Raw genomic sequence first — 24,926 nt, 5'->3', positions numbered from 1 at the left:
TTTTTAAGAAAATGAGGGGGCAGTTAAGTCTTCCTCTACCATCCACCAAGTTTAGGGCTGTCAAGCTGAGGAATGTGTATAGTAACTCAGAGAAAATAGAAATAACTATCAGAAGATACAGACTCATCCCCCACACCTCCCCCTGTGTGATGTTCTTGTTCGTGATGGCTTTCTGTGATTACATTTGCAGGTAACAGGCAACACAGGAAGTTACATGAGGTCAACATCAGAACACGCACTACAAACACACTTGCACATTATGAGTTTCACACATCTGCTCAAACGCAGATTATATAGTCACTTTTGGACAGACTCATTCATTCACACATAAACTGATAAATCACAGCACTTGAAGCTGTGTTTTCATCAGATTCATCTCAGTACAGTCACTATAGGAGACAGACATGACAGTCACGAGACAAAAGGCATTAAGGGTGTCAGGCAGTGTGCTCTGTTACCAGGTAGACGGACATAAAGACAGACAGACAGACAACCTTTCAAGTACCACATGTCCACTGAATAATCCTGCATGATTTTACATATGTCTTTCATGTATTATGCTGTCTCTATATATGATAATTATTCAAATATAAATATCATTTTGAAGAAAGCATTAAATAAATATTAAAATTATCATAACTAAATAGTGCTTTGATCCCAGTATGCGTTCCCCAACCCAATGTCTGGAATGTTTGAGGCTGTGCAGCCACTGTTGTTATGGGACAGAGGTACAGTTGGTCCTGATTGGGGCAGGGATTATCTGTTGGCACTTGCAGCCCCTTCACTGAGGATGCAGGCCCGGCAAGGGATGGGAAGAATTGGAAAGTGGGCATTGGGGTAAGAAAGACAAAGAAACATAAGAAGGAAAGCTAAAATATTAAAGGCTACAAGATATTTCTCACCCTGACCAGTCAAATGAGGTGTTTGGTTATGGAATAGCATGACTCACCTCTATTAATAGATGAAAGTAGATATACTCTGTGATTAAACTCTATGTATTGTTCATCAAAACGAAGGTTGATCTGTAACAATAAAGACACTAGTGCTTTTCTGAAAATATTAAAGTGACTTGCCTTTTGTGTCTTTTCCATTGAAATACTGTACTTAAAACACTGGATGTGTGTTCTGTGCTTTTACAACACTGGATCATTAGGGCAGTGGCTAGCAGTGGCTCAGGAGAGCTCCAGGGCAGGAGGTGGCGATTTCAAACTGGGTGTTGCCTCTTAGCTACGGCCCTCCTCTGCAGAGCGCTGGTCCGATTTGAGCTTGACAAATTCCTTGGCTACGTCATCGTTGTTGCGCTGGGAGAGGATGCGCAGGACGGTGAGGCCTGTCTCGTCCATGTGGATGCGCTTACCCAGCGGGAGCCAGCAGGCGACGCTGCCTTTGGAGGCCACGTCCTTCAGCTGCAGGACAGCCATGCCCACAGTGCGGTCCTCTCGGGCGAAGCAGTAGTCTTTCACACACACCTGCAGCTCGTAGCACTCAGGACCCACCTCATTACTCAGGGTGCTGCAGCAAAACAGGAGACAAGTTAACAACAATGTGACCATACATCAAGATTTCTACAAAAAAATCAAACATTAGCATAATTATTATCTATATCACTACTCACAAAGTGAAGGTTTCATTGTATTTGGGAGCCCAGCTGTTGTTCTTTGACTTGGTGGCGTACTTCCTCTTCTTGTCACTGAGATGAGGGCCGATCATATAGACTTCCACAAATGGCCGGAATATTCCCTGCGTCTGCCATCTTAGGTCATTGGCGGCCACCACTGACACAGGGGGAGAGAGGAAGTGGCATCAACCAGAGAGGGAAGGTGTGGGTGAGAGAGATTCACGAGGAGAAAATGTGGTGAGAGAGCATGACTGAGCAAAATCATTTCTGGACTGGGAGAACTGGGATTTCTTTTTAAAACAAAGTCATATTTTTGTTTAGCAGCTGAAAAAATGGTTTCTATGCTGGTGTCCTGTAAGTAGCTTTTGCCATGGACTTATATATCACATGTCCTTCATAGGTTGATGGTGTGTCCTCAGCTGTAATGGAACCATTGATATTCAAGTTTAGTAGCTATCATTTCATACATAGGACTTTTAGGACCATCTCTGGAATCACAGTCTATCTATGAGCCGATGAAGGACATATAATATAGTCAAACGCTCTGAAAAATAAATAGTAAATGGACCATGAGTTGGGATTATTTTGTCACAACGTGGTCATATTTATTAATCCAGTGTTTTGTTTCCAGAGAGGAAGACAAAAAGCACAAAAACCTTTTCCTTTACCTTTCACTGTGACCTTGTGCTCTCCTGTATTAGGGTGAGTGAAGATCTCCACATGAATGGACACTTCTCCTACAGCATCGTCCACTCCAGAACCTGAGGGGAACAGTTAGACAATGAGGAAGGATTTTAATCTGACTTCAATCTGAAAACCCTTTTATGCTCCTACCAGAGACCAAACACCAACACAAACCACTGAGCCCTGGTGTAACAACAAGGTTACAGAGCAATTCTATTCCAATTTCACAAATTTAACATTGAAACACATTTCTCTATAACCTTGTGGATATTAAGACTCTAAATTAATCACTGAAGCATGAAGATTTAAAATATGGCCCAGTGATCTGTTTGTGGAGATGCTGTGGTCTGGGCATGGACAATCAGACAAAGCTGCTATGAGTGGGCATAAGTGTTTTAAAATAGGTAGACTCTCATTCTCATTCCCTGTCATTCCGTTATGCAGCATGGCGCATTTACTGGCAAGCTGGTTAGGTGACCAAAGAAGTCCAAACAACTCTACAGCTACAGTCCAGTGGGTAGTTGTGTACTGACCTGAAAGTCAGTATTTCCTTCAGTAACCTCAGAACAGAATAACCTCGGTATGTCTTCAGAAATTGAGAAGAATTTGGATCCAGTGAGGACAGTAATTTGTGCCCACTCATAGACATGCTGTGCCTGTTCAGATGTGGTTAGTAATAGGCAGAGAGGACAGGAGAGAGGCTGTGAAAGTGTGGTTCCCCCAACATAGATCAGGTCAGGACATGCTCAGACAGATCTAGACAGGTGGACACACCCATTCCTTGGTAAAGACTTTATCCAAGCATGGTAAGAGGAAGTATGAGAAAAGGGAGGGAGCTTAGTGGGGAGAGAAGAAGTCAGCCTCTCAGATCTGTTGGTGAAGGATGGCACACTGATACCCAGCTCCCTAAATACATCTCTGTGAAGAAAAATGAGTTTGAAGTACTTACACTCTATTCGCGATATTCTAGATAATATCGTGTAGGTAGAAATGCCTGAGGTTCATCATGGAATTCAAACCCCAACAATCTCCACCCAGAATTGCTCAACTAGGGAGGAGAAGACCATGACCTTTCTAGATGGCTCAATTCAAGTCTGGGAGGGAAACAGTGGACGATTCTTTCTTCAGTGTCTGTGTGTGGTTCTGTGTTGCATGTGAACAGGTGGTTTAAATCCTCATACAACTCCAGAAGGATACGGTGACAGATGGACATTAATTTTCAATGTTTTAATTAGTGTCTTCACTCAGTGAACGGTATCTTTTGTGGCGACAACCAGCAGCCTGACTGGGTTTTCAACCATCCACCCACTAAACAAGGTGTCTGTGGGTGTTTGACAGCAGAGTGTTCCTGGCATGCAGCTCTCTGCATCTCTCCAGGGAGAATTATGAGATTGTTGGTCTTGCTGCCAACAGGACCAAAGAGAGCAGCAGCCATCCATCTGGCCTTGTCTATTCTGTGGAGGACATCCATAAAAGATGAGAAAGAAACTTTGCTGGCTGGGAGGCAGGGAGATATTGCCAAGAGAATCCAGGCTTTTCTTTTTCAACAAACACAGTAATCAGAGGTACATATTTTGCATCATTTTGAAAATCTTCACCAGAATAGACATTAAATCTTAAACTTGCACTGTGAGCGTGCCAAAGCATCACACAAGTTCTGCATATCGACAAATGACCCTTGATTAGTTTTGTTACGAATAATGCAGCAGATAAAGTGCAGTGTGTGAGACAGCAGTCGCACTGATCAGTCGTCTTTCAGCAGCTGCTGAGATCATAGGAAGCTTTGTTCATTCATCCTGCTCTAATCATCTAATATGCTGAGAAAAAACTCTCCAGTGAAATCTATTTGGCAGGAAGGTAAGATGCTAGCAGCTGCAAGAAGCTATCTATACATACCTTCACTATAGGGCAGAAAGCCTGTATCTGAACCTTAATAATGAAATTTACTGCTGAAAACCATCATGTTGAAATTCAAAACATTTGACTTTGACATTCAAATTTTTAGATTTGTGCCTGAGCCTGGTGGGTCCAGGGAATAATAAGAGACTTGTGTCCTGCATTTGGGTCCTGCGCCTCTACCTCACCACCACCAGCCATCATAACACGTCCATTCTGGCTAAGTAATCAAGCCTCAGTGAATTTCTGCCTATCATGATACTAATATTCAATTGAATTGAATTCAATTTATTTGTATTGCACCAAATCATACTAAAATGATCTTAAGGCACTTTACATAGAATCAACTAGAAATCTCAGAAAGTCAATTTCTTGTGTTTGTGAACACAAAAGTCAGATTTCAACATTAAGATTTCTGTAGTGGTTACATTTCACAATGAGGTATTCAGCTGCTTATAACAGTCACATTAGTATGGCTTATGAGGACTGACCATGTGCTCAAGCCTGTGCATTGTCAAATGGAGTCCATGAATTAAAATTAGCTGAATTAGCTGCTGCATCATCCTGTGTGTGAGAAAGAGTCAGATCGTTTGATACTAATCTAAAGTGACAGCAATCAGACCACCTGACCTGAGGGACTGTTTCTAATTGGCTCGTTCTGACGACGGGAGATGAGTCGAGCACCCTTTTCTCATCATGCTATAGGGAGGACTGCTGTGTGTTTGAATGTGTCTGTCTGTTTGTGTGTGATGAGGCAGGCAAGCCTCCCAGACAAACTGAGCCAGCAGCTATTACTGTCTTCATAATCTACTCCTCTTCATCAGTGCCTTTCATTTTGAGCACAGTGGTAGGGGCAGTAATGTGGACTTCCTCTCTGCTTCCCTCACTGGAGACAATGTACTGTGTACAATGTACTTCTGCTTCAACAACCTTGAGGACAATCTCACTGAGTCACATTGGCCCTGCTCAGCCACTCGCTCATCCTCTCACCCACGTGCACACTCGGCCCTCGGGCCTCTCTCGATGACATCATGCTGGGTCAGGATTCCTCTACACTTTAATGCATTTCTGTTCTTTTTCTCTGATGTCCACACATCATGCTCCAGGGTCTGCTCATACATACTGTCTGTGGGCGTATGTATTCAGTGCAGCTTTGTACATACAGACATCAGTGTGCACTTTACATGCATGAATGCATAGTGTGCATTCTTATTGTTGTGGTGGGCAAGTACAGTATACCTGGATATAGGAGAAATGTTCAATCTGTGCATTGCATTTGTATTTTGGGATGAGTTTAAGCAGGCAGGGGAGTTTCAGGATGCACATGGTGGGGTGGAGGGTGGAGAGAGTTGGGCTTTGGTCTGGAGGCTTTCTGTTAGTCCTGGATGTCTCAGGCCCTGAGCCTGAGTGCCACATACCCTTGTCTGGGTAAACATCCTCACTAGTGGTGAACCTCACCCCCTTCCCGCCGAACACTGGCCCACAAACGGGGCAGAAGGAGGGGGTAGACAGAAAAGGAGAGACATGTAGAAATATGAGGTTTGCAGATGTTGAATTAAGAGAAGAGACAGAAATATACATAAAAAAATCTAAATCAAAAACCAACATTAGTCTTATTTGTAAAGATGGGAGAGTTTTTTTTTCTGGAACTGGTTCTTTTTTGTGTTCTGCAATACAATCCTGCAGCATACAAAACTCACACAGGTCCATTGCTGTAAAATGTGCTTAGGTATACCCCCCCCCAAAAAAAGGAAGGCAATTAAATTTTGAACAACCATCTAACAGAAAGAGTGTTTCTACCAGTGGTGCTCAGCGACAGCCTGTCAGCATCAGTGCTTCCACAAAGATGATGGCTGTTATGTAGCCATTTGAGAGTGAGATGGAGACTGAGCAACAGAATCAAAGAGCGAGAGAAAAGAGGGAGTGGGTATTTATTTTTTCATTTCAAATAGCTGTCAGATCGTGTGAAGACTGTTTCTGGAGGCCAGCTACCAGAAGACTCAGCATTTCAGAGCAGAAAAAATATTTTCTGCTAAAAACTTGACTTTGTGCTCTACAAAGCATGTGAGATATTTTTAAAATATGGACCTCAGCATTTGGGAAACCCTAACGTCAACAAAGGAAGGGGGAGGCACAGGCTCCTCTGAGATTGCACAGCAGACAAATTGAAAATTAAATGATACTTGAAATTAACATTCACACTAAACAAGCAAGGATACTAGAAAGTAAAGAGAATCTAAACTCTGCCAAAGACAGAGAAAGGTAGTAGTGCCAGGAAGAGTGAAGAGCCCTAGGTTACCTTGTGCGTTCTGTGACTGGACAAAGGTCTTGATCAGCTTGTCTGTGGCCTGTGTGTACAGGGACAAGGCGTAGTGGAGAGACTGAAGGTCAGGACTCTTCTCCAGGAATGTCTTCTTCAGACCCACACCACCAGCATGGAAGTATTGCTAACATGCACAGAGGAAGCCAGAGAAAAAAGAAAAGAAAAACAGCTGCAAAAATCACTGAAGAAGGAAAAGTACTTTTAAAGAAAACAGCCATGTCTGACTGGGTGATACTGACACTGTTCACTAATTCTTATTTTTCCAATCACAAACACCAAACATACAATGGTTCTTAGTTATAAATGAAATAATTAGTTGCTTTAACAGCTCTTTACATTTATTGATTATTCTGGAGTCTTGGACTGTTGGACAATGTCAACTTTAGCTCTAAAACCTTCTGATTGCCATTTCTGCATGATTTCTGCTGCTTTATAGACTGAATGATGAATCATTTAATAAAAAAAAAACAATTGGCAAAGAATTAAAGTGGAAAATAATTGCTGCAGCTCATTAATACATTAATACAGATCGCAAACTGACTTTGCTGACTCATGGTGTCTGTCTCTGAAGCAAACGCACATCAATGTCCTGACATATTGGTCAAAATATATATAATCTTTGCCTTGGTACAAGGGCCCCTGTCCAGCTCTAGACCCCCTAACTCATTTTTGTACCACTGCTCTTTAGGTCCCCATGCTAACATGTAAAATAGATACTTTAGGATTTAAATATCTTTTAAAAAAAGAGATTTTTCTTAATCTGTTTCAGAAGGTAAGTGATTTATGGTAAGTGAGTTTATTATTGGTTCTGGCTCTGGGTTTTAAGTTTGTTAGGTAGAAAATATGGTCTAACTTGGGTGTCTCCCTTTTCTCGCTGAATTTATGTGCATGTAACTGCACATCAGTTACATGCACATACCCATGTCAATAAAATAATTTTTTAGTGTTTCTTTTCTGTAGCCTCAGATTCTATTTTGTGTTGTATTCATGCAGCAATCTATAGAGGGAATCTAAGACTGAAAGGTTGCACTCATATTAAAGTGGGTTTCTACCTTGATGGTGTCCAGAGCCAGCTCTATCACAGCACACTGTTTAGGTGTGAGTGCTTTGGCCTCCTCACGAACCATGTGCTCCTGAAGACATCAACGAGAGAAACACAGACCAAAATAACAAATTATGTCCAGTAATATGCTCTGTTTCCCCTTCTCTAAGTGATTAGAGTCTTGAGCCCAGAGCCAAAATGGTGTAAAAACATATTGTACCTTAAGCTTGGACAGCTGTCCCAGCTCCTTGGCAGCATTAAAGATGAGCTGAGTGCCCTGGAAGATACCGACAGAGAGAAAGGCAGAAAAAAAGAGTACAGGCAGAGAGAGGAGAGTTTTGTTATCATCATGACAAAACAGGTCAGCAGTAAATGACTTAGTGTCACACAGAGGACAGCGACATTTCTGACACACACATTCATTACTCTAAGTCTCTTTACAGATGTCAAGGTATTTTTTTCCATCAAGTGCTGTTATCACATGTACCTGTTTTATTCATTCCAAAACATTACACTCTGTTGCACAAATCTACCCACACACACACACACACACACACACACACACATGCACACATACGCACACACACAGACATTTCAGTATGAAAAGAAGGGAAAGTGGCTCAAATTGTAGTGAGTGCAAACATACTCATACATACTCATGCACACATACACACACATACAGCAGCTGTGCAGTTGCACTATATGATGTGTGCAAGTGTTGTTGGTAGTCCAGCTTAATGCAAAACTCATGTAAGAGAATGTATCAAAAAGTGCTGCTGAGTACACCTTCAAATCCTATCTCTGGTGAAACCTTACACAGAAAATATAGTTTAACAGAACGGCTTCTTATAATCATCACATTAATGGCAGCAAATTAATCAAAACATGCGAATGAGTTTCTGTGCATAGGTGATTCATTATATAGAAAAATAAGTAAGCATGTTGAAAGCTATGCTGTATTTCAAAGACTAGTAATCCAGCCTGGATGCCATACTATGTTAGCTTTCACAATGCTTGGAGGCTCTGATGAGAACAGCAATTTTATGCCAAGATTTCTGCCTTTTCAAACAAACTCAAATGCACCAAAAACCCCAAAGGAAAGGGCCCATGATCACTGGTTGGAGACTTTGCTTCTCCTGCTCTGATTTGTGTTTCTGTCTGTAGCTTAACCATGTCCTTTTCCCTCTGTGTTGTTTTGCAATGATGTAGATATCCAATCATGAAACAAAACATGTTGTTTTTGAAGTCCAATTAATTGACTGTTGAACTCCTCAACCTGTGGTTTGAGGTAGGTTTAGGCCTCAAACATCTGCACGTATAACCTGTGGTGAGACTGGAGTGTAGGCAGCTACTTGCCACAGCACTTGATAGTGGATTTCTCACAGTATACAAACAGCACTGTAGAGGATTGTTGTATAAAAACAAAAGTGAAAAATCAATATTTTCCCTGCTTTGTTTGACCAGGGAGCTAAGAGAGAGATGGAGACACGGAGAGAAGACATAGAGGAGAGAGACAAGACACATTGATCTAAAGGGGTTTAGTCCTTACATCACTGTGAGAAGCACTCTTCAGCCTCCCCTGGAAAGAGAGCATGTGGTTAATTCTTCAAGCAATGGCCAGTCCCTGCAGTCTGACTTTGCTTTCATTGGCTAGATGTGCAATCAAAAGTGCATGTGTTGCTTTGCAAGGCATGCATCAAATCCAGAGGTGGCACCTTCTTTTACTCAAATAATCATTTTGCTCTCCAAAGAAATAGCAACATATGCATTAACAATCTCTGGCATGATATAAGGCCAGAATAAGTTAGACAAGAATGAACTGATGTCACTAATTTTTGTTTTCAAATATGTAAGAGACATTTGCATTCAAAACATTTTAACATCATTACTGAACCATTTTAAGGGAGGCTACAACAAATGTACCATAGTTAATGAATATATCTTAACATGTGATGATATCCGAACATACAATGAAACCCACAGTCTTTCTTATCAGTGAAATAAAACATACAGCTTCAATGTAAGTTAAGAAACTAGTTTGACATTTTGGGAAATACACTTATTTGCTTTCTAGTCAAGTGTCAGATGAAAAGATCAATGAAAGTCTGAAGTCTGTGCCAGAGCAGGGAGAAAGCTAAAATGGTTTGCATAGGTTAGCTACGTTCAAAGGAGAATCTCTAAAGCTCACTTTATTTAATCTATACACAAAAAGAATGTCAAAATGACAAGCTGTGACTCGACAGATGTGCTAGAGCCATGTGACAGTGCCTTGCCACTGGTCACTAGGAAATAGCTAACTAACTTTCCTGTTTGCTCCGTGGTGTTTTGGGCAGGTAGTGTACTGTCATTTTTAAAGAACCTAGTAGAGCTGAGGGGATCTGCAGAGTCAGTTGATTATTCTGTGTAGGTTTCTCACTACTAGCGTCTCTTTTCCCATGTAATATCATGTAATCCATTGCTAATATTAAAAATGCTGATAACTGATGGAATGCTTAGGCATGAGAGTGGCATTGATTTTATCATCCAGCTAAAAGTGTTTCCTAAATTGTCAAACTATTCCTTTAAAAAAATCAAAAGGTAAAACTCTAAAAAAAGTAATGGTCAGTAGTGCTATATGAAAACTCTAAATATTTAGAGCATTTATCCATTGTACATTCCATATACCTTGTGCTTTGACGAGCATCAACACAAATCAAAAACCTCTTGTAATAAACTCTATTCTGTGCATCCGGATCAGTGACAAAATGCCATCAATACAATAATCATATAAACAACAGAACATGAAACTAAACCAGGACAGACCGACATGACAGGTCTGCAGAGACATACAGTGTTGTACAGTATACCGAGAGAAGACTGCAGTGTTAAAATAGATCAGATGCAAGCAACAAACCCACAGTGGGGAGTAGAGGGGTCAGGACACAGTTCAAACAGGAGGGAAAGGTGGGGACATTGGAGAGCAGGGGGGGGGGGGGGGGGGGGGGGGGTAGCCGAGAAGGAGGAAAAAGGGGGTGCTGGAGGTGGGGCAGGACACCAGATACCACGCCACCGAGAGATCAGAGTCACCCCACCAGAGTCCCAGTAAAAGGACACAATGCATGAGAAGAAACAAGGCAACACCAGGCGCAAGAAAGGAGTACGACTTCCTAGTTGAGGAAAGTGTTCAGGAAGAAGAGACAGTAGAAGTGGGGGGCATTGATTGGTGGAGATTGATTAACCTATCAGAACCAGTCAGGAATGCACCATGCTTCTGTCTTCTCAAAAGAAAGACAGTGAGAGGAGGAGAGGAGAGGAGAGGAGAGGAGAGGAGAGGAGAGGAGAGGAGAGGAGAGGAGAGGAGAGGAGAGGAGAGGAGAGGAGAGGAGAGGAGAGGAGAGGAGAGGAGAGGAGAGGAGAGGAGAGGAGAGGAGAGGCCTTGTGTAGGGAGAGGGTGTGATGTGGGGTTAAAAACAAGGGAAGATCGCAGCCACATATAGCAGAGAACCAACCACCGTGGACGGACAGACAGACACATACGCAGGAGTGCTGTACTTACAATCATCTGTGGAGGGAGAGCGGTGGGAGCAGGATGTAATAGTAATCACAACAACAACAACCAGAAAGAAGGGTCAGTCAAGCTGCAAAGAGCCCCACATCAATCAAAAAAACACAAGTTTGGGCCTCGGGCTAAAGGGACATGGACCATTTGACACTTGTCTAAAGCCTGAGCTGAGGGCAGGTAACAAACTGCACAGGGCCAGTAAAACGGTAACTTTGGGTCTGCAAAATTTCTTAGAATATGGCAAATAAGTGTTTAAGCTTTTAAACAGCTACTTCAAATGAAAAACTAGTTATTCAAGAGAAGATAATAAAGAACTGATTCCAACCTCATTGGCTTTCCTTGTTTTCTTCCCTGTCTCAGCTCAACTGGACAGGAGCTAAATGCAGACATGTGGCTAATGAGGCTGAACCAGCAGTGGTTCTGTGCTGTGCATGATAACACACACAAGCATATTAATTATCACCTTAATAACAGTGATATGAGGCTCTTTTTGAAATAACCAAACACATATAAGAACACATATATCCAAAACAAAAGAAAACAAGAGGCTGCTTTCCAAAATGTATGTTTTTGTTGGCAGTCGGCCAGATCACTTGGGAATAAATAAATAAATAAAACAAACAAAAAATCTTTCTGCCACTGTCTGAGTTATTCACAAATCAAGAATCTCTCCAAATAGTTATTGGCTGACATACTGGAGAGCAGCCATGAGCTGGTGTTAGAATGATATGGTGCACTCCTTTTTTCATTTTTTTAAGGGCGTCATCTTGATTGCTTGGGATGAATGAAGGCACTCGGGGGCGATGCTGAATATAATGTGCGTAGGGACTGAGGCGTGGAGAGGATGCCATGTAGATGCAATGCAAAAGCAGTTAGATTTTTTGTTTATAAAACACACACACAATACGCCTACCTTTGTATTCCCTTTGTTCATTCCCACCTCTTTCTCATGTCTTTCGATGCTGCCTTAGTTTTATTTAGTTTGTAACACATGTTTTGCTGTCTAACTTATTGCAGCAGTCATTATCGGATTATAGCAAATATTTGTATTTCTTCAAAGAAGCATTCATGCTTACTTTGAATAATCAATAAGCTTTCTGGAAAACAGATCCTAACGATGTGCATATGTGTGTTATTTGCATATACACATTGATCCACACTATTGTTGCATGTAGAAGCAGGCACAGCCTGGTGTATGTGCCAAAATAATGTGTGACTTCACAGTATTATTGTTTATATTTGCATGGCCTGTATTTGTGGATTCCTAAGTCTTATGTGCTCTCACCGTTTGGTCTGTGAGTGGCGGCAGGACGATGGTCTTCTCCATTGTGTTCATCACCAGCTTCCACAGCTCCTTCAGCACCCGTTTCAGCACAGTCTTCTCACAGATTTTAGCAAACAAAGACAGGCTGGCAGGAGGGGGGACAGAAGAAGGGAAGATGAGAAGAATCATAAGCAGCAGAAGGAGGCAAACACTGGACTCTTGAAGTAAAAATGATAATAAAGAGAACAGAAGGTAGAACATAAATTGGTGGCTGCTAGAAAATCCCCTCATGACTAGAAAATACTTGTTAGAAAAGCCCAAAAACTCCCCCAAATTTTGCAGAATTTCACTACTTTTCCTGCCCATACAGGCAGATAAACTCATATATTCCTTACTTAGTGTTTCTTGTGTCTTTATGAACAATTTGAACATAGAGTAATAAAATCAGCTTGACACAATCCATAGCTGACTATGATCAAGTAGAGAGTCCTCTCGAAAGAAGGGAAATTCTATGAAAACATTAAACTTCTGTGTCAGACAAGTTTTTCTTGAGCTGCATTTTGACCTGAGACAAAAACAAGGCATTTGTGCATTTGTCTGACTGGGTGAAATAATAAAATGTCTTGAAAAACAAACCCTTTCAGAATCAAAATTAAAATGGCAGATGGCCTCACTTGCTGTCCAGGAACTCCATGATGGGCTGCAGGACATTGTCAGCATCCTGGGCCACGCTGCTGGCATTCCCCACATTTGAAGTTCCTTTTACCTGAGCCAAGATGTCTCCCATCTGCTTCACATTCTCCTCTATATGAGGCTGGAAACTGCACAGGAAAAGTGCAAGAAGATTTTAATGGCATCTGCACAGTCAGTGTGTCAATCTAAATGTCCATCTTTCTGCAGGACTGTGCTTCTACCTGACAGCAAAGACCCTGCTGAGATCATCCATTACATTGTTGAGTTTAACCTGCAGGTCCTTCAGGATATCACTGGCCTCCACACACAGCTGAAGAATGTACAGGGAAACACAGCTAGTTGAGGCAATTGCGACTGAACAAACACACACACACACACACACACACACACAACACACACACGCACGCACACACACACGCGCGCACACACACACACACACACACACACACACACACACACACACACACACACACACACACACACACACACACACACACAGTTTAAGTAATAGCAGCAGTCGGACGAAACCAAAGAAAAACTCACATCTTTTCCACCCATGGCTTCAAACATCTTCTCCAGCTGAACTCTCAGCTGTTGAATGTTGTTAATCAGGATGCAGGGCTGAGGATGATACGACACATGTCTTTCTGAAACTGTGTGCTGAAACCTTTCCAAATTCAAAACAAATCAGCTTTCACAGCTGAACAATGAAAGAAACAATGCTGACAAAATAACCAAGTTCAACTGAAACTGAAATATCTAAAGTTTGTTTTTTGGAACTGACTGTGACCAGCCCACTCCTCTGCTAAAAACCCCATGGGTTCATCATGTCTTTGCCCACTCACCACTTTCTCCATAGTCACATAGTTGGCAAACAACTTGGAGATAATATCTGCATATGACAGAAGTACATTGCTGATGGTCTGGAGAGGAAAACAAGAAAAGAGCAACATGAATCATCAGGAGACAGTTTAGCTTCTGAATTTGAAGAACATGCTACTATGTGGATAAAAAATTAAAATTATGCATTTGTTGTATTATTTAATAAGTTATGATTTGACTGCAACTTGTGATTTCCCCATCTCTACCTTAGCAAATCGTTTCATGTAGTGTCCTACAATCTGTGGATCTGGACACTCCAACTTCCTGATGATCTCAAAGCTCTGGTTGAGCTGGGAAAACACATCCACCACTGAACAGGAGAACAGAGCATGTTCTGATGTGACCTGGAACTGTAGGGCAGAAAAGATGTGCAAGAAGATTAAAAACTTAAAAAGACAAAAGGGAGAATAATACCAGAGAAACGTTGGGGAAAGGAATGAGTAGCTGTAGCAGGTGGGAAGCTGGGATTCAAGGGAGGCTAGCAGGCCTGTGGGCACCTACAACCATTTAGACAGACCATTATACAGTTGATTAAACTGGACCTTTGATATCATTTACTGCATATACAGAGCCCCTAGAATCAACCAGCCATACAGCCAGTTAGACAGCCATCTGGTGAGTGGGAGCTCCTGTCTGTCTCCTTGTAATTGGCTACTGGTTAGTGTCTGGTTCCTAATTGGCTAGAAGTAAGTTCCTACAGTGTAGGTGCTTCTCAGGGAAGTCTGGGTAATGAGGTGAGGACAGCTTTCCTGCAGTCAAAGCCCAAAAGGGCCATTAATTCAAAATATCCTGCTGTCACAGACCTATTTTCCTTCTTAAGTACATGTGGATCTCAACCGTTTTTAAAACTTCCAAATGAAGCACTTTGAAACATCCTTTTAGCACAAACACATTTTCTACTTCCACACTGGTGCTGCTGTGTCCATGCCTCTATTGTTGCCATTGAAGAATCCTGGAGATGCAGAGGGGAATTGTGGGAGGGAGCATGAAACTTTGGCTGAGTGTGTTTTGAGTCTGACAGAGAAAGTGCAAATTCTGCCTGAACAACAACATCGACTGTTTCCAGAGGAGTGAAAAGACGATAAGGACAGGAAGAGCTGGAAACTTTACCCCATCTTTTTTGTCTCTTTCCAAGGCACCGTGCAGAAAGTCCCGAGACACTTCTTCATTTTCATCCAGCCACTGGATGACAAATGGCTCAAACCAGCTATGGAGAGCAGGAAGTACAGCAAAAGCCCAAACTTACACAAAGGAAAAATGTTTTAAGCTTTCTTCCAATTCTCTGTCTTTAGTGTGTGTCAAAAAGTATAGATCTGTGGGCAAACAGAGACGGGGGGCGAGTTGCTACTCACGCAGGATATTCAGGCACTCTGCTCTTGAAGAAGGGCAGGTCCTTACAGTACTCATTGTACAGCCACTTCACCTTGAAGTGCAGGTTCATGTAATCTGCACTCTTGCACAAGCGATTTTTTTCATGTTCTTTGAGAAAAATAAAGCAAAGGAGAATCCATTTGGTAACCATTTTCTACTGAATTAAATGTGAAATATGACTGCTGCATGTAATGTAGTTGACTGTGAACATGGGGTAACACAAAAACAGACAGATTATTAACTAAGCACGATGAAGGCCTTAAAACATCTCCCCTAATCTATTTGACCAGCTATCAGTTTGACCAAAATTGGTCCAAATATAATAGGACAAAAAAATAATAAAAATCTCATGCAGTGGTTATAGTTACTGTAAATTTTTATACAGTAGTAGTAGTAGTAGTATTTGGCTGTCTTATGTAGTTGGAGGTAACAAATTTCATTCAAACTGATGAAATAACTCAAATGATGCACAAACTAAACAACTGTAAATAGTATAGTAGTATTAACCCACTAAAGCTTCTAAATAATTACAATAATACTAATTAAATAATTACATTGTCTTCTATGTCTGTGTTTGATCATTAGCACAAATAGTGCATGAACAACAAAATCGCAGTTAAAGGGAACATTTATTTAACATGGTGTCAGTGTTTTGACAAGTCAGCTCAGTTTGTAATCTGTATTCACTCACCCTCCATTGCATACTTCATATCCTGAGCAAACAGGTTCCACATTACCTCCGCACTGATTTTACCCACGTTGAGCTCCTGGGGAAATCTTGATAGAAGAGAAAAGAAGAAAAGCTTTCTGTATATGTGCTTAATAAAAGAAGGCATATTAAACTCAGGAAAGAGCTACGAGTCTGAAAGTGAAGTTGTAGAGGTGCTACGAGAACCTGTAGAGAAGCGATGGGGCAAATTAAATAACATTAAAGGGGAATGTGATCACATAGATGAAAGTTGCACACAGAAACATACTGGTTTAGGCATGGCGTGTAGGAGTTCTTGTCCTCCTCGATAATGGAGACAATAAGTGTGATAAGTTTGGACCAGAAGTCCAGATTCTTAATGCTGGGCCCCTGCTCCTCAGGAGGAATGGCACCCTGCTTAGCCTGGAAACACAACAAAATAAATACAGACTTATTTGTAGGACTTCTACAATAAATGGCAACAACCATCAATTACACACGCACAGTCTGAAGATAATTGTGTTCTGGTCGAACATCATCTGTTGTCAAACCATGTTGGTTTAAACCTTTTTTTTTTTTCATCATTATAATATAAATTGTAGGTCATATGGCACACACCAAAACCTCTATTCACATATTCTATAAGATAATCAATGGACTCATCTTCCAAAATGTAGTGTAGTTCTTTAGATGTGTGAGAAATGAATATTCTTGATGTGAATTTTACTAATTGTATGTCTTTTTTAATTGTCTGAAACAGAGTGTTGGAATCTTGATGGTGTTAATCCAAAAACTCATACATATTAATCAAATAGCATTAAACAGATTCTGAATGTCAACTGTCTGGGTGACTTCTTTGAAATAGTTGTAAATGTGCTGGAAGGGGGAAAAAAAGCCCAAGCACTGCAGGGCTTGAAGAGTGAAGAACCATCTTGCAGAGATTTCAACAAAAAATAGCAACATCCCTCAGGATGAAATGTTTTATTCAAAGGGAAAAATGCTTATTTAAAATTCACAAGAGTCTGAATGGGGATGTTGCTTTAATGAGGACTCAAAGCAAGTTCTAGATATTCCTGCTGAAATCCGCTGCAGGAGCGATGGATGGAGGAGCCTGGCCCACTCAGACTGTAGGATGACAGGGTCTCAGCCACAAATAGATACATGTGCACAATTATTTTACACACCACTGAGAACCATGCAGAGATCGAACAGAGAAAATAGACTAACGTACAAAAATCCTGTTGGACAAGCAATATTTTTACCAAAGCAATCTGATTAGTCAAGGACCAGTCAAGGACATCTCAACTTACAATAACCCATGAATAAGACTGCTAGACAACTTTGAAAAGATTGATAAGGTAATGTTTTCAGTGAAAAACAGTGAAGAAAGAAAAAAGAGCTTCACTCGCACAAACATTCAATTCATTGCTGCTTCTTACCGGGTCTGTCTGATACTCGCGGCTGTACAGCTCATGGCAGTTATTAAAGATGTATTCATAGGTGGAGTTGAGGCAGGCTTTGACACAGTCCTTCACTACCTGGCTGGCTCGGGGTGGAGACTGAAGCTCTTGGACCTGAATACGCACACAGAGAGAATCGGGAAGTTAAGGTTTGAACACAACCATAAAGCATTCTCCTTTCCACATCAGAGTTCACATCTTTGAGGACAAAGTGCAGGTAGTTAATTACATGCTTGTCTGTCAAATGGAATAACGCAACTGCAAAGTTGGGGTGAATGGAATACAGAAGAAAACAAAAGGTCTCCAAAGGAAGGTAGAAGAAGAAGGGATGGTACCTTCATTCTGAAGAAGGTGATACTGGTGAGGAGGTCCACTGTGGACTTGAGGTCCTGCAGCCTCTCAGGACTGCTGGCTGGAAAGTTGTTCTACAGTCAGACAAAAAAGGAAAGAAAGAAAGAAAGAAAAAGAAAGACAGACAGAAAGACAGAAAGAAAGAGAAAACAGTGAGCATAGTTATATGTCATCTATCCTGTGTGTTTTTTGTGTACATGGGCAAGATCCAGTACGGTCACAAAATTTCCACTGCCATCAAGCTCTTATATTAGTTACTATGTGGGAGTGCTGTGTCTACTGAATATGGCTGTGCATGTTTCAGGAGCTGCCACTCTACTTAACAGTGTTTTACTGTTTCTCACAAAGAGAGCTCAATCAGAAGAAAGAGAAGCATTATAGATGTTAAAAAACATAGAACATAATATTTGAGTGTTTAATATTAAAATTAATGAAATCTTACTCGGTACATGGACAGATCAATCCTCAGTGAGTTGTGCAGCTGATCGAGAAGCTTGACAAATCGCTCTTTCTGTGGGTATTACAACAAAAAAGTGATAGCAGATGTTAGTATTATGAGACATATAGCACAGGCTGTCCCTAATATTTAAAAGTACTACCATTTTTCAGCACGGCAAAGAAGTATTCAGTAAAATCAGGACTTATGGCATTATTGATTTTAAAGATTCTGAATGTTTTTGTAGTGACTCACCCCAAAGTTTGAAGCGGCAAAGCGGTCAGAGGCAGAAACATTGTTGGTTGCCTGAGTGGTGTGTGCGTAATAGGCATTGATGTTAGCCAGAAGGGTACTCATCACTGCAGGCACACCTGGGCACATGTACTTAGATGACAGGCAAGCAAAGTGGCTGGAGAGGAGGAGCATACAGAGCAAGGAGTAAACTTAACAGGGAGGTACAGTAAATGTAGGAAAACATTCAGTGATGCATCATAATTTGACAGTTTTTAATAACAGTGCTATTCTGGAGACAGAACTGCAACATACGTCATGGCCTGGTATATGGACTCCACTCCATAACGCATAGCAAACTCGTCGACAATCTCCTGGGGAGTCTCCTCAAAGTAAACCTTCCATGCATCGTCACCTTTAGCATCAGGGATCTTCACCACACCATTATTCTGGATATCTGTCACATAGTGGAAGAGGTTCTGCAGAGAGGAAATACAAACAAGTTAGGACTAGATATGAAAGGAAGATGGAGGGGCCCTGTGCTGAGTAATTAACACTTCATGCAGTTATAATGAAAGTTTGCACACATTTCATTGTACAAAGACTGAGCAGATTCCAATCTTTTGTTCCGTTTATCTTCAAATGACTGTGCTACATAAATAGCCATTGAATTACATTATGAGACCAACACAAGGTGCTATGTTGGCTGCTCAGCCATAAAGAGTTATGCTGCTTGTAAAACATTCTGAGTTGGCTTTGTGGTTTATGGGCATTTACTTTATGTGCAGCAATAACAGTGGTCTTTTGTTGATTAAGGTTCAGTTAATATGCTCTGTTGAGTAATGGGCCGGGTAATGACTCCACATAAGGCCATGATTGGTCTGCAATCTACCAGCTGAGTTCTTTGAGCAGAGCGGAACCGACTAGAAATGTGTGTGATGTCTTTGCCTTTGGAGATGGTCTTTATCTTACAAGAGCAAGCAAACGTCATGGAGGATTAACTTAAGTTGAATTTGGAGTGGATCTATTACTGAAGTGAACATCAGTCAAATAAATTAACCTGTTTGTCATGGCTCATTAGGACCACTTGGCACAAACATGTGGGTGGAAAAGTACTATTAACCTAAAGTAAAAGTAACAATGCATTAATCACATACAATACATATTACAGAGACTCAAAGGAATGGTCTGCATGATGTTGTACATACTGTCGTACCAACAATGAAGCACTAGAACTGACCCACCCTGGAAAGGGTATTAATGCATCAACCTGCTTTTAGGCCTGAAAAATACTGGTAGCTTAAAGTTTTATATGTTATAATGGTTCTTTAATAATCTGTGAAAAATAGCCCTGTAGATAAGTGTAGTGGAGAGAATTACAACACTCCTATAACTCCGTTAAGTCAAGGCATAACATTAAAGGTAATATCTCACAATACAACCCTTGAATAGATGGGTTTCATTACTTTGTGTCTGTTCAAACACCAATCACACACTGAGCTTACTTCATGTAAACAGGTATACTGAACGTGATACGGGGCGACCGTCTCCTCTCCTTTGATCTCTACATTAATGTGCATGCGGATAGCTCCAGACACTGCTGATTTGTCTGTGCGCTTGTCTGTAGAGAGCACAACATACAGAAACACAGTTACCAGACTCACTGCTGAAAAAAAATAAAAACTTAGAATGAAGATAGAATATGCTATAAGGTCATCAGGATTCAGGTATACAGGTTATATTGATTCAAATGACACAATATGCTAGAACTGACCGAGATTGTACCAGACGTCCATCTCGCCGCTCAGAGTGCGGACCTCGATAATAGTTTGACCGAGAAAGTCATCTGACTCCCTCTTGAACTTCTGCTTGACACGAGACTTAATATCATCATCTTCATCCCACACACGCACCTTGATGCGGTCTGAGGAGTTGTGACACTCACTACACAGACAGAACCAGGGAAGCAGCCACAGTTTACACTGACAGTTGGCCAAGAAGGACAGATGGATTCCTATCATGACTCATCAAACATGAGTGTGTAACCACAAATACACGCCTTAAACAGACCTAGATCCATTTTCAGAATCAACAGAAAAACATAAAAATATTGGACTGTGACACTAAAATAACTGGGTTGATGAGAAAAATGAGTCAACAATACCAATAACTGATAAATCATTTATGACATTTATCAAGCAATAATGCCAAATATTTTGCTGCAATGGTTCAAGGCTTTATCACAACAAATTTCACATATTTGAAGAGATTTCAACTTACAAATTGAATGTCTCCTCCCAGACAGGGTTAAGGTTGCCATAGATGGTCTTGGTCCTCTTTTTAGTCTTTCCCACCTGGACGGTGACATAAGGATCACTGGAACCAGTTTTATCTTTGGCTTGTAGACCTTGGGCACACAATACTAAGAAGTGGGAGAAAAAAGGCCAAACTTGTCAGTTACTGTTTGTGTTTGGAGGCAAACAGACAACTCTGAACTTGGGCTATCTTTATAGACACTGAGACATGTGTCTTCTCCAGACTCTCTGGACTCCCTGGACTTTAATGGTGACTGATGTTTGACAGTAACAGTGTTATTGTACTGTTCAAACCTGACTCTCACCTGTGATGCTGATTTTCGCTGACCATTTAGAGGTTCCATCAAGAACGCTCTGTTTGATCTGCTTCATTTGGGTGACGTGAGTGGACTTGGGGACGGAGAACACTTCCTGAATGAGTTCAAAGATCTCTGGTTTGTTCCTCTCACGGATCTTCATCCGGTCTTTAAGAACCATGATGATGTTTTGGGTTCGGTCCTCTGCACCATGTTTGGAGCTCTTCTCTGCTGCTCCTGGTCAGTGAGATAATTAAGAAAAGGATCAAATACATAAAATTATACAAAAATGATAGAATATGTCTATTGCTTTAAATTCTCAGACATTAAGGTAAAGTAATAGAAAATGATTGCCTGCAGCATAGCATTCTGCGACTGTGTAGGTGGTGAAAAACTTGGCTGTATTTCATGAATGAGAGGAAGAATTTGCAGAGCTATAAACTGCTGTGTAGAGGAGTGGTTGAGAAGAGAGGTGGATGACAACAAAAGACAAATTGTTTTTAATATTCTCTCAAGAAAACGTGGGGAGAAAGTATGATAAGAAGAGGGAAGATGTGCATGGTAGAGATAAGAGGAAATAGATGACCTAAGTACTGATATGAGAGCACAAAATTAAAACAAGTCAGCAAATGGTCGTTTAGCTCCTGATATATTTTACCACCCACATCACATGATAATTACACAAAACTGAATTTATACTTCAGCTGTATATTTAAGAATCGTACTGACTATGCAAAGCTAATTTGGTCTAAACATAGATAATTATGCATTTGAAGAAATATTGGGGCAATCAACTCTGGTAAAGATGCAAATAAGATATATTTCCCACAATGCTGAACTAATATTTTTGACATGAAATACATATATGCAAATAAACAAAAAATAAATGAAAACATTTACAAAAGTCAGGTTTTAGGAGGAAAAGGTTTTGTTTTTGTAACTTACCCGTTAAGACCAATATTACATATTTGTAGCAGACATGTATGTACTACATAAGCACACCCAGCAGGTTGCTTAGGACAAACACCATTGACATATTTCTAATTCAGACTATCAACATTTGGAATCCATCTGGGAAACATTTCTACACATTTGCAAGCTAAAATGGAGTAATGTTTCTGAAAATTTCTCTTACTTTGCAGACAGTCAGCATTGAGCAGATCTTGGCACTTCTCATGGCATTTGACACCACACTCAGTACAGCGCATACCCTGGCGGGCAATACCCCACAGGAGTCCCTCACACTCGTAGCAGTAAGTCGGGGTTGTGGCTGTCCATACCTCAAAATTATGCGGGGTAGTGCAGGAGATGGGATATATGAGGGCCTGCAGGGTCTTCTTATACACATGACTCTTCTACAAGGGTACAGAGGAGAGAAGTGCAGGGTCACCAGAATGATAAGCTTTTTGGCATGATGTAAAAAACTTCAGTAAGTATTGTAAATGAGCACTGACCAGTTCCTCGTTGTGCAGAGTGCTGGATGTCAGGGCTGAGGTTATGCCTGCCTTCCTGGAGTTCTGGACCAAAGACTGAGTGACAGGGGAGAGAAGGGCTCAATACTTACAACAAGCTAGAGGTGATAGTGGCAGAATTTAAAGTGCCTATTTTGTAGGAGTAACCAATTTGCTGCTTGACACTACTATGCCCTTGTAAGTGTTTCTAGAGCAATTGGTGTTTATATTACTCACCATAGCCTGTTGGAGTGAAGTGAAGGTGGTAGAAAAAAATGAGAGAGTCAATATTAGAAAAAGGCAAGAACAAAACAAACACAAGGGGATCACACTAAGGTAAATCTACAGCCTGGTGTGGGGACTTGAAGGGCAAGGAAGTCACAGCTGCAACCAGACTTGATTATTTGATATCTGAATGCGACCATTGCTCGTTCAGCCACGACCTGCCTGAGACAATCTAACAAGTCGGAAGTGTATGTGTAAAAGAGATGAAGAGAAACAGAGGGGCACCCACCTGTGACTGTCTTTCACTGTGTAGTGACTGTTGATTTGTGATGGTAGGATTTATTAATGAAGACCGAACTAATTTCCTGTGCAGTGGATCTGGTGCATTAGAAAAGCTGGCTGTGGCTGGTAGTTGATATAAAGATCCTAATTGTTGTCCTATTTCCAGTCTGCCTTCTGTGAGCTTCCACTGAACAATGTATTTTTTTTTTATTTAAAGCAGCAGTTCACTATTGTGAAACACATTTATTTGTTTTCTTGCCAAGAGTGAGATGAAACCTTTTAAGTCACTCTTATGTATGTGCGGCAAATATAAGACTCCAGCCAGTTGGCATGGGTTATACCCTGTTTGTTTACACTATAGACTAAATATAAAAAAAGAAACGAATATAACAACAAGGTAGCAAGAATAAAATAAATGAAAAAACAGAAAGCAATCATCCAAAAGTAAGAACACTGATGTTTGAGCTGAGTGATAGATGGCCTGAGGAGATGTGAGTCAGAAAATATAAAGAGATTAGTGTTGAAACTCACCAGATCTCTGACCAGAGGCATAGCTTTCCTCTTTCTGAGGTCTGGCATGCTGTCAATGCTATAGAGAGCACCACCCATCCTGGAGACAAAATGTACATGTACATACATGGATTCAACAGCCCTTATCTCAATAGCTACTTGGACACAACAAATCAATTAGAAAGCAAATATATTCAGACCTTAATACCATGGTTTGCCTTCGGCTTGGTAAGTTATTGATTGCCAGTGACCAGAGTAACAGTGCCATGGTTACTTACCCTGCTGATAAAAGCAGAGAAGCAATGCCAACGCTTTCCCCTCGTGCCTGTGGGGAAGCAGAGTGGTAAGATGAGAAACACAGGCAAGCATGGTGCCATTAGAGCTGTGAATGAAGAAAATGGGAAGCATAGCATATTATAGCTGTGTACCTAGCATGTTTATATTGTTCTTTAGATGGAGAACAACAAAATGAAGACATATTGCATGGTGTTCCTTAGCAAAAGCCATATATATATATCGTGGTGAGTTATGTTAGTCATGGTAGGCCGTTGCCACAATTATTGTTTCGACAGTTTCCGAGAATTCACAAATGAATAATACAGCAGTGGTTTAAGTGGAACATGACAAGAAAAAAGGCAAATGAGGAAAGTTGTGAGTTGTGTCTTTCTGAGGGAGTGTGATGAATATTGACATCACCAGAAGCTTGTCTGTGTTTGAGGACCATAGAAAAGTCGACTGCAGCCACATGGCTATTTGTGTAATCATACTTCTAATTCTATCTGTTCAATTATAAAAAGACATTGTTTGCCCGTTCAAAGAATGACACACAGCACTGATACATATGTCACGCTGATAAACAGAAATAGTCATGATTGGTATATAGGTCATAGTGTGGATAATGACACTTAGCAGGCTTACAGCAGCTTCCTATGTGTTGCTTGGCTCTTTATTAATAACTGTGAGCTCATAAATTAAAAATTAGACTGATTAACACATCACTGACCCACCTGAGAGTCTGCTCCAGCCATGGATAATCTCAATGGGCTACATGCAAATCACTATGAGGATGGCAAACAACTGAAAAAAAAAATAATGAAATGGCAAAACAATAGAAGGGGTAAACAGAAACTATCATATAAACACAAGACAATACAATATAATCCACAGCAGTAACCAAAAACTAGTAAAAATGATGGGCCAGTCAAGAAAAAGCTGGAAAAAGAAATTGTAACAACAGGACATGCTGGGACTGATGCCACAAATCAGTGAGCTCATGTTACAGCAGAGAAACAACAATAAAAACAAACTGTTCACGGCATGAACTGATACACACTGATGATGTGCACAGAGATACACTGAGAAGCAGA

The 24,926-nt window shown here is 40.9% G+C and overlaps 1 protein-coding gene across 1 annotated transcript; it reads right to left on the bottom strand.

Moving 5' to 3' along the window:
- Positions 1 to 445: 445 nt before the first annotated feature.
- On the bottom strand, positions 446 to 24,638 carry unc13a (unc-13 homolog A (C. elegans)). The gene is made up of 31 exons (XM_033325148.1): positions 24,567 to 24,638; positions 23,838 to 23,884; positions 23,581 to 23,659; positions 22,780 to 22,785; positions 22,546 to 22,620; positions 22,227 to 22,446; positions 21,101 to 21,328; positions 20,761 to 20,902; positions 20,255 to 20,424; positions 19,986 to 20,101; positions 18,796 to 18,959; positions 18,505 to 18,658; positions 18,256 to 18,324; positions 17,798 to 17,887; positions 17,442 to 17,576; positions 16,292 to 16,425; positions 16,006 to 16,091; positions 15,296 to 15,422; positions 15,054 to 15,150; positions 14,150 to 14,293; positions 13,907 to 13,984; positions 13,605 to 13,682; positions 13,283 to 13,371; positions 13,043 to 13,189; positions 12,390 to 12,513; positions 7,784 to 7,840; positions 7,574 to 7,654; positions 6,498 to 6,645; positions 2,287 to 2,379; positions 1,616 to 1,775; positions 446 to 1,512 (listed from the first exon to the last, which is right to left on the bottom strand). Exons 1-31 carry the CDS (start codon positions 24,585 to 24,587, stop codon positions 1,224 to 1,226), a joined length of 3,648 nt encoding a protein of 1,215 aa, XP_033181039.1. The 5' UTR covers positions 24,588 to 24,638; the 3' UTR covers positions 446 to 1,223.
- Positions 24,639 to 24,926: the final 288 nt, after the last annotated feature.

Source organism: Mastacembelus armatus, chromosome 4, assembly GCF_900324485.2.
Source record: "Mastacembelus armatus chromosome 4, fMasArm1.2, whole genome shotgun sequence".
Taxonomy (NCBI): domain Eukaryota; kingdom Metazoa; phylum Chordata; class Actinopteri; order Synbranchiformes; family Mastacembelidae; genus Mastacembelus; species Mastacembelus armatus.
The sequence above is the reverse complement of the archived record's forward strand: the minus strand, read 5'-3'. Positions and strand labels throughout refer to the sequence as shown.

Excerpts from the sequence above, each read along its gene's own strand:
- unc13a (XM_033325148.1), bottom strand. The coding sequence starts at position 24,587 with ATGGCTGGAGCAGACTCTCAG. Across the intron at positions 13,372-13,604 it reads AAGCCATGGGTGGAAAAGAT|CTGTGTGTGGAGGCCAGTGA; the intron begins GTGAGTTTTTCT and ends TACATTCTTCAG. Across the intron at positions 1,776-2,286 it reads GCACAAGGTCACAGTGAAAG|TGGTGGCCGCCAATGACCTA; the intron begins GTAAAGGAAAAG and ends CCCCTGTGTCAG.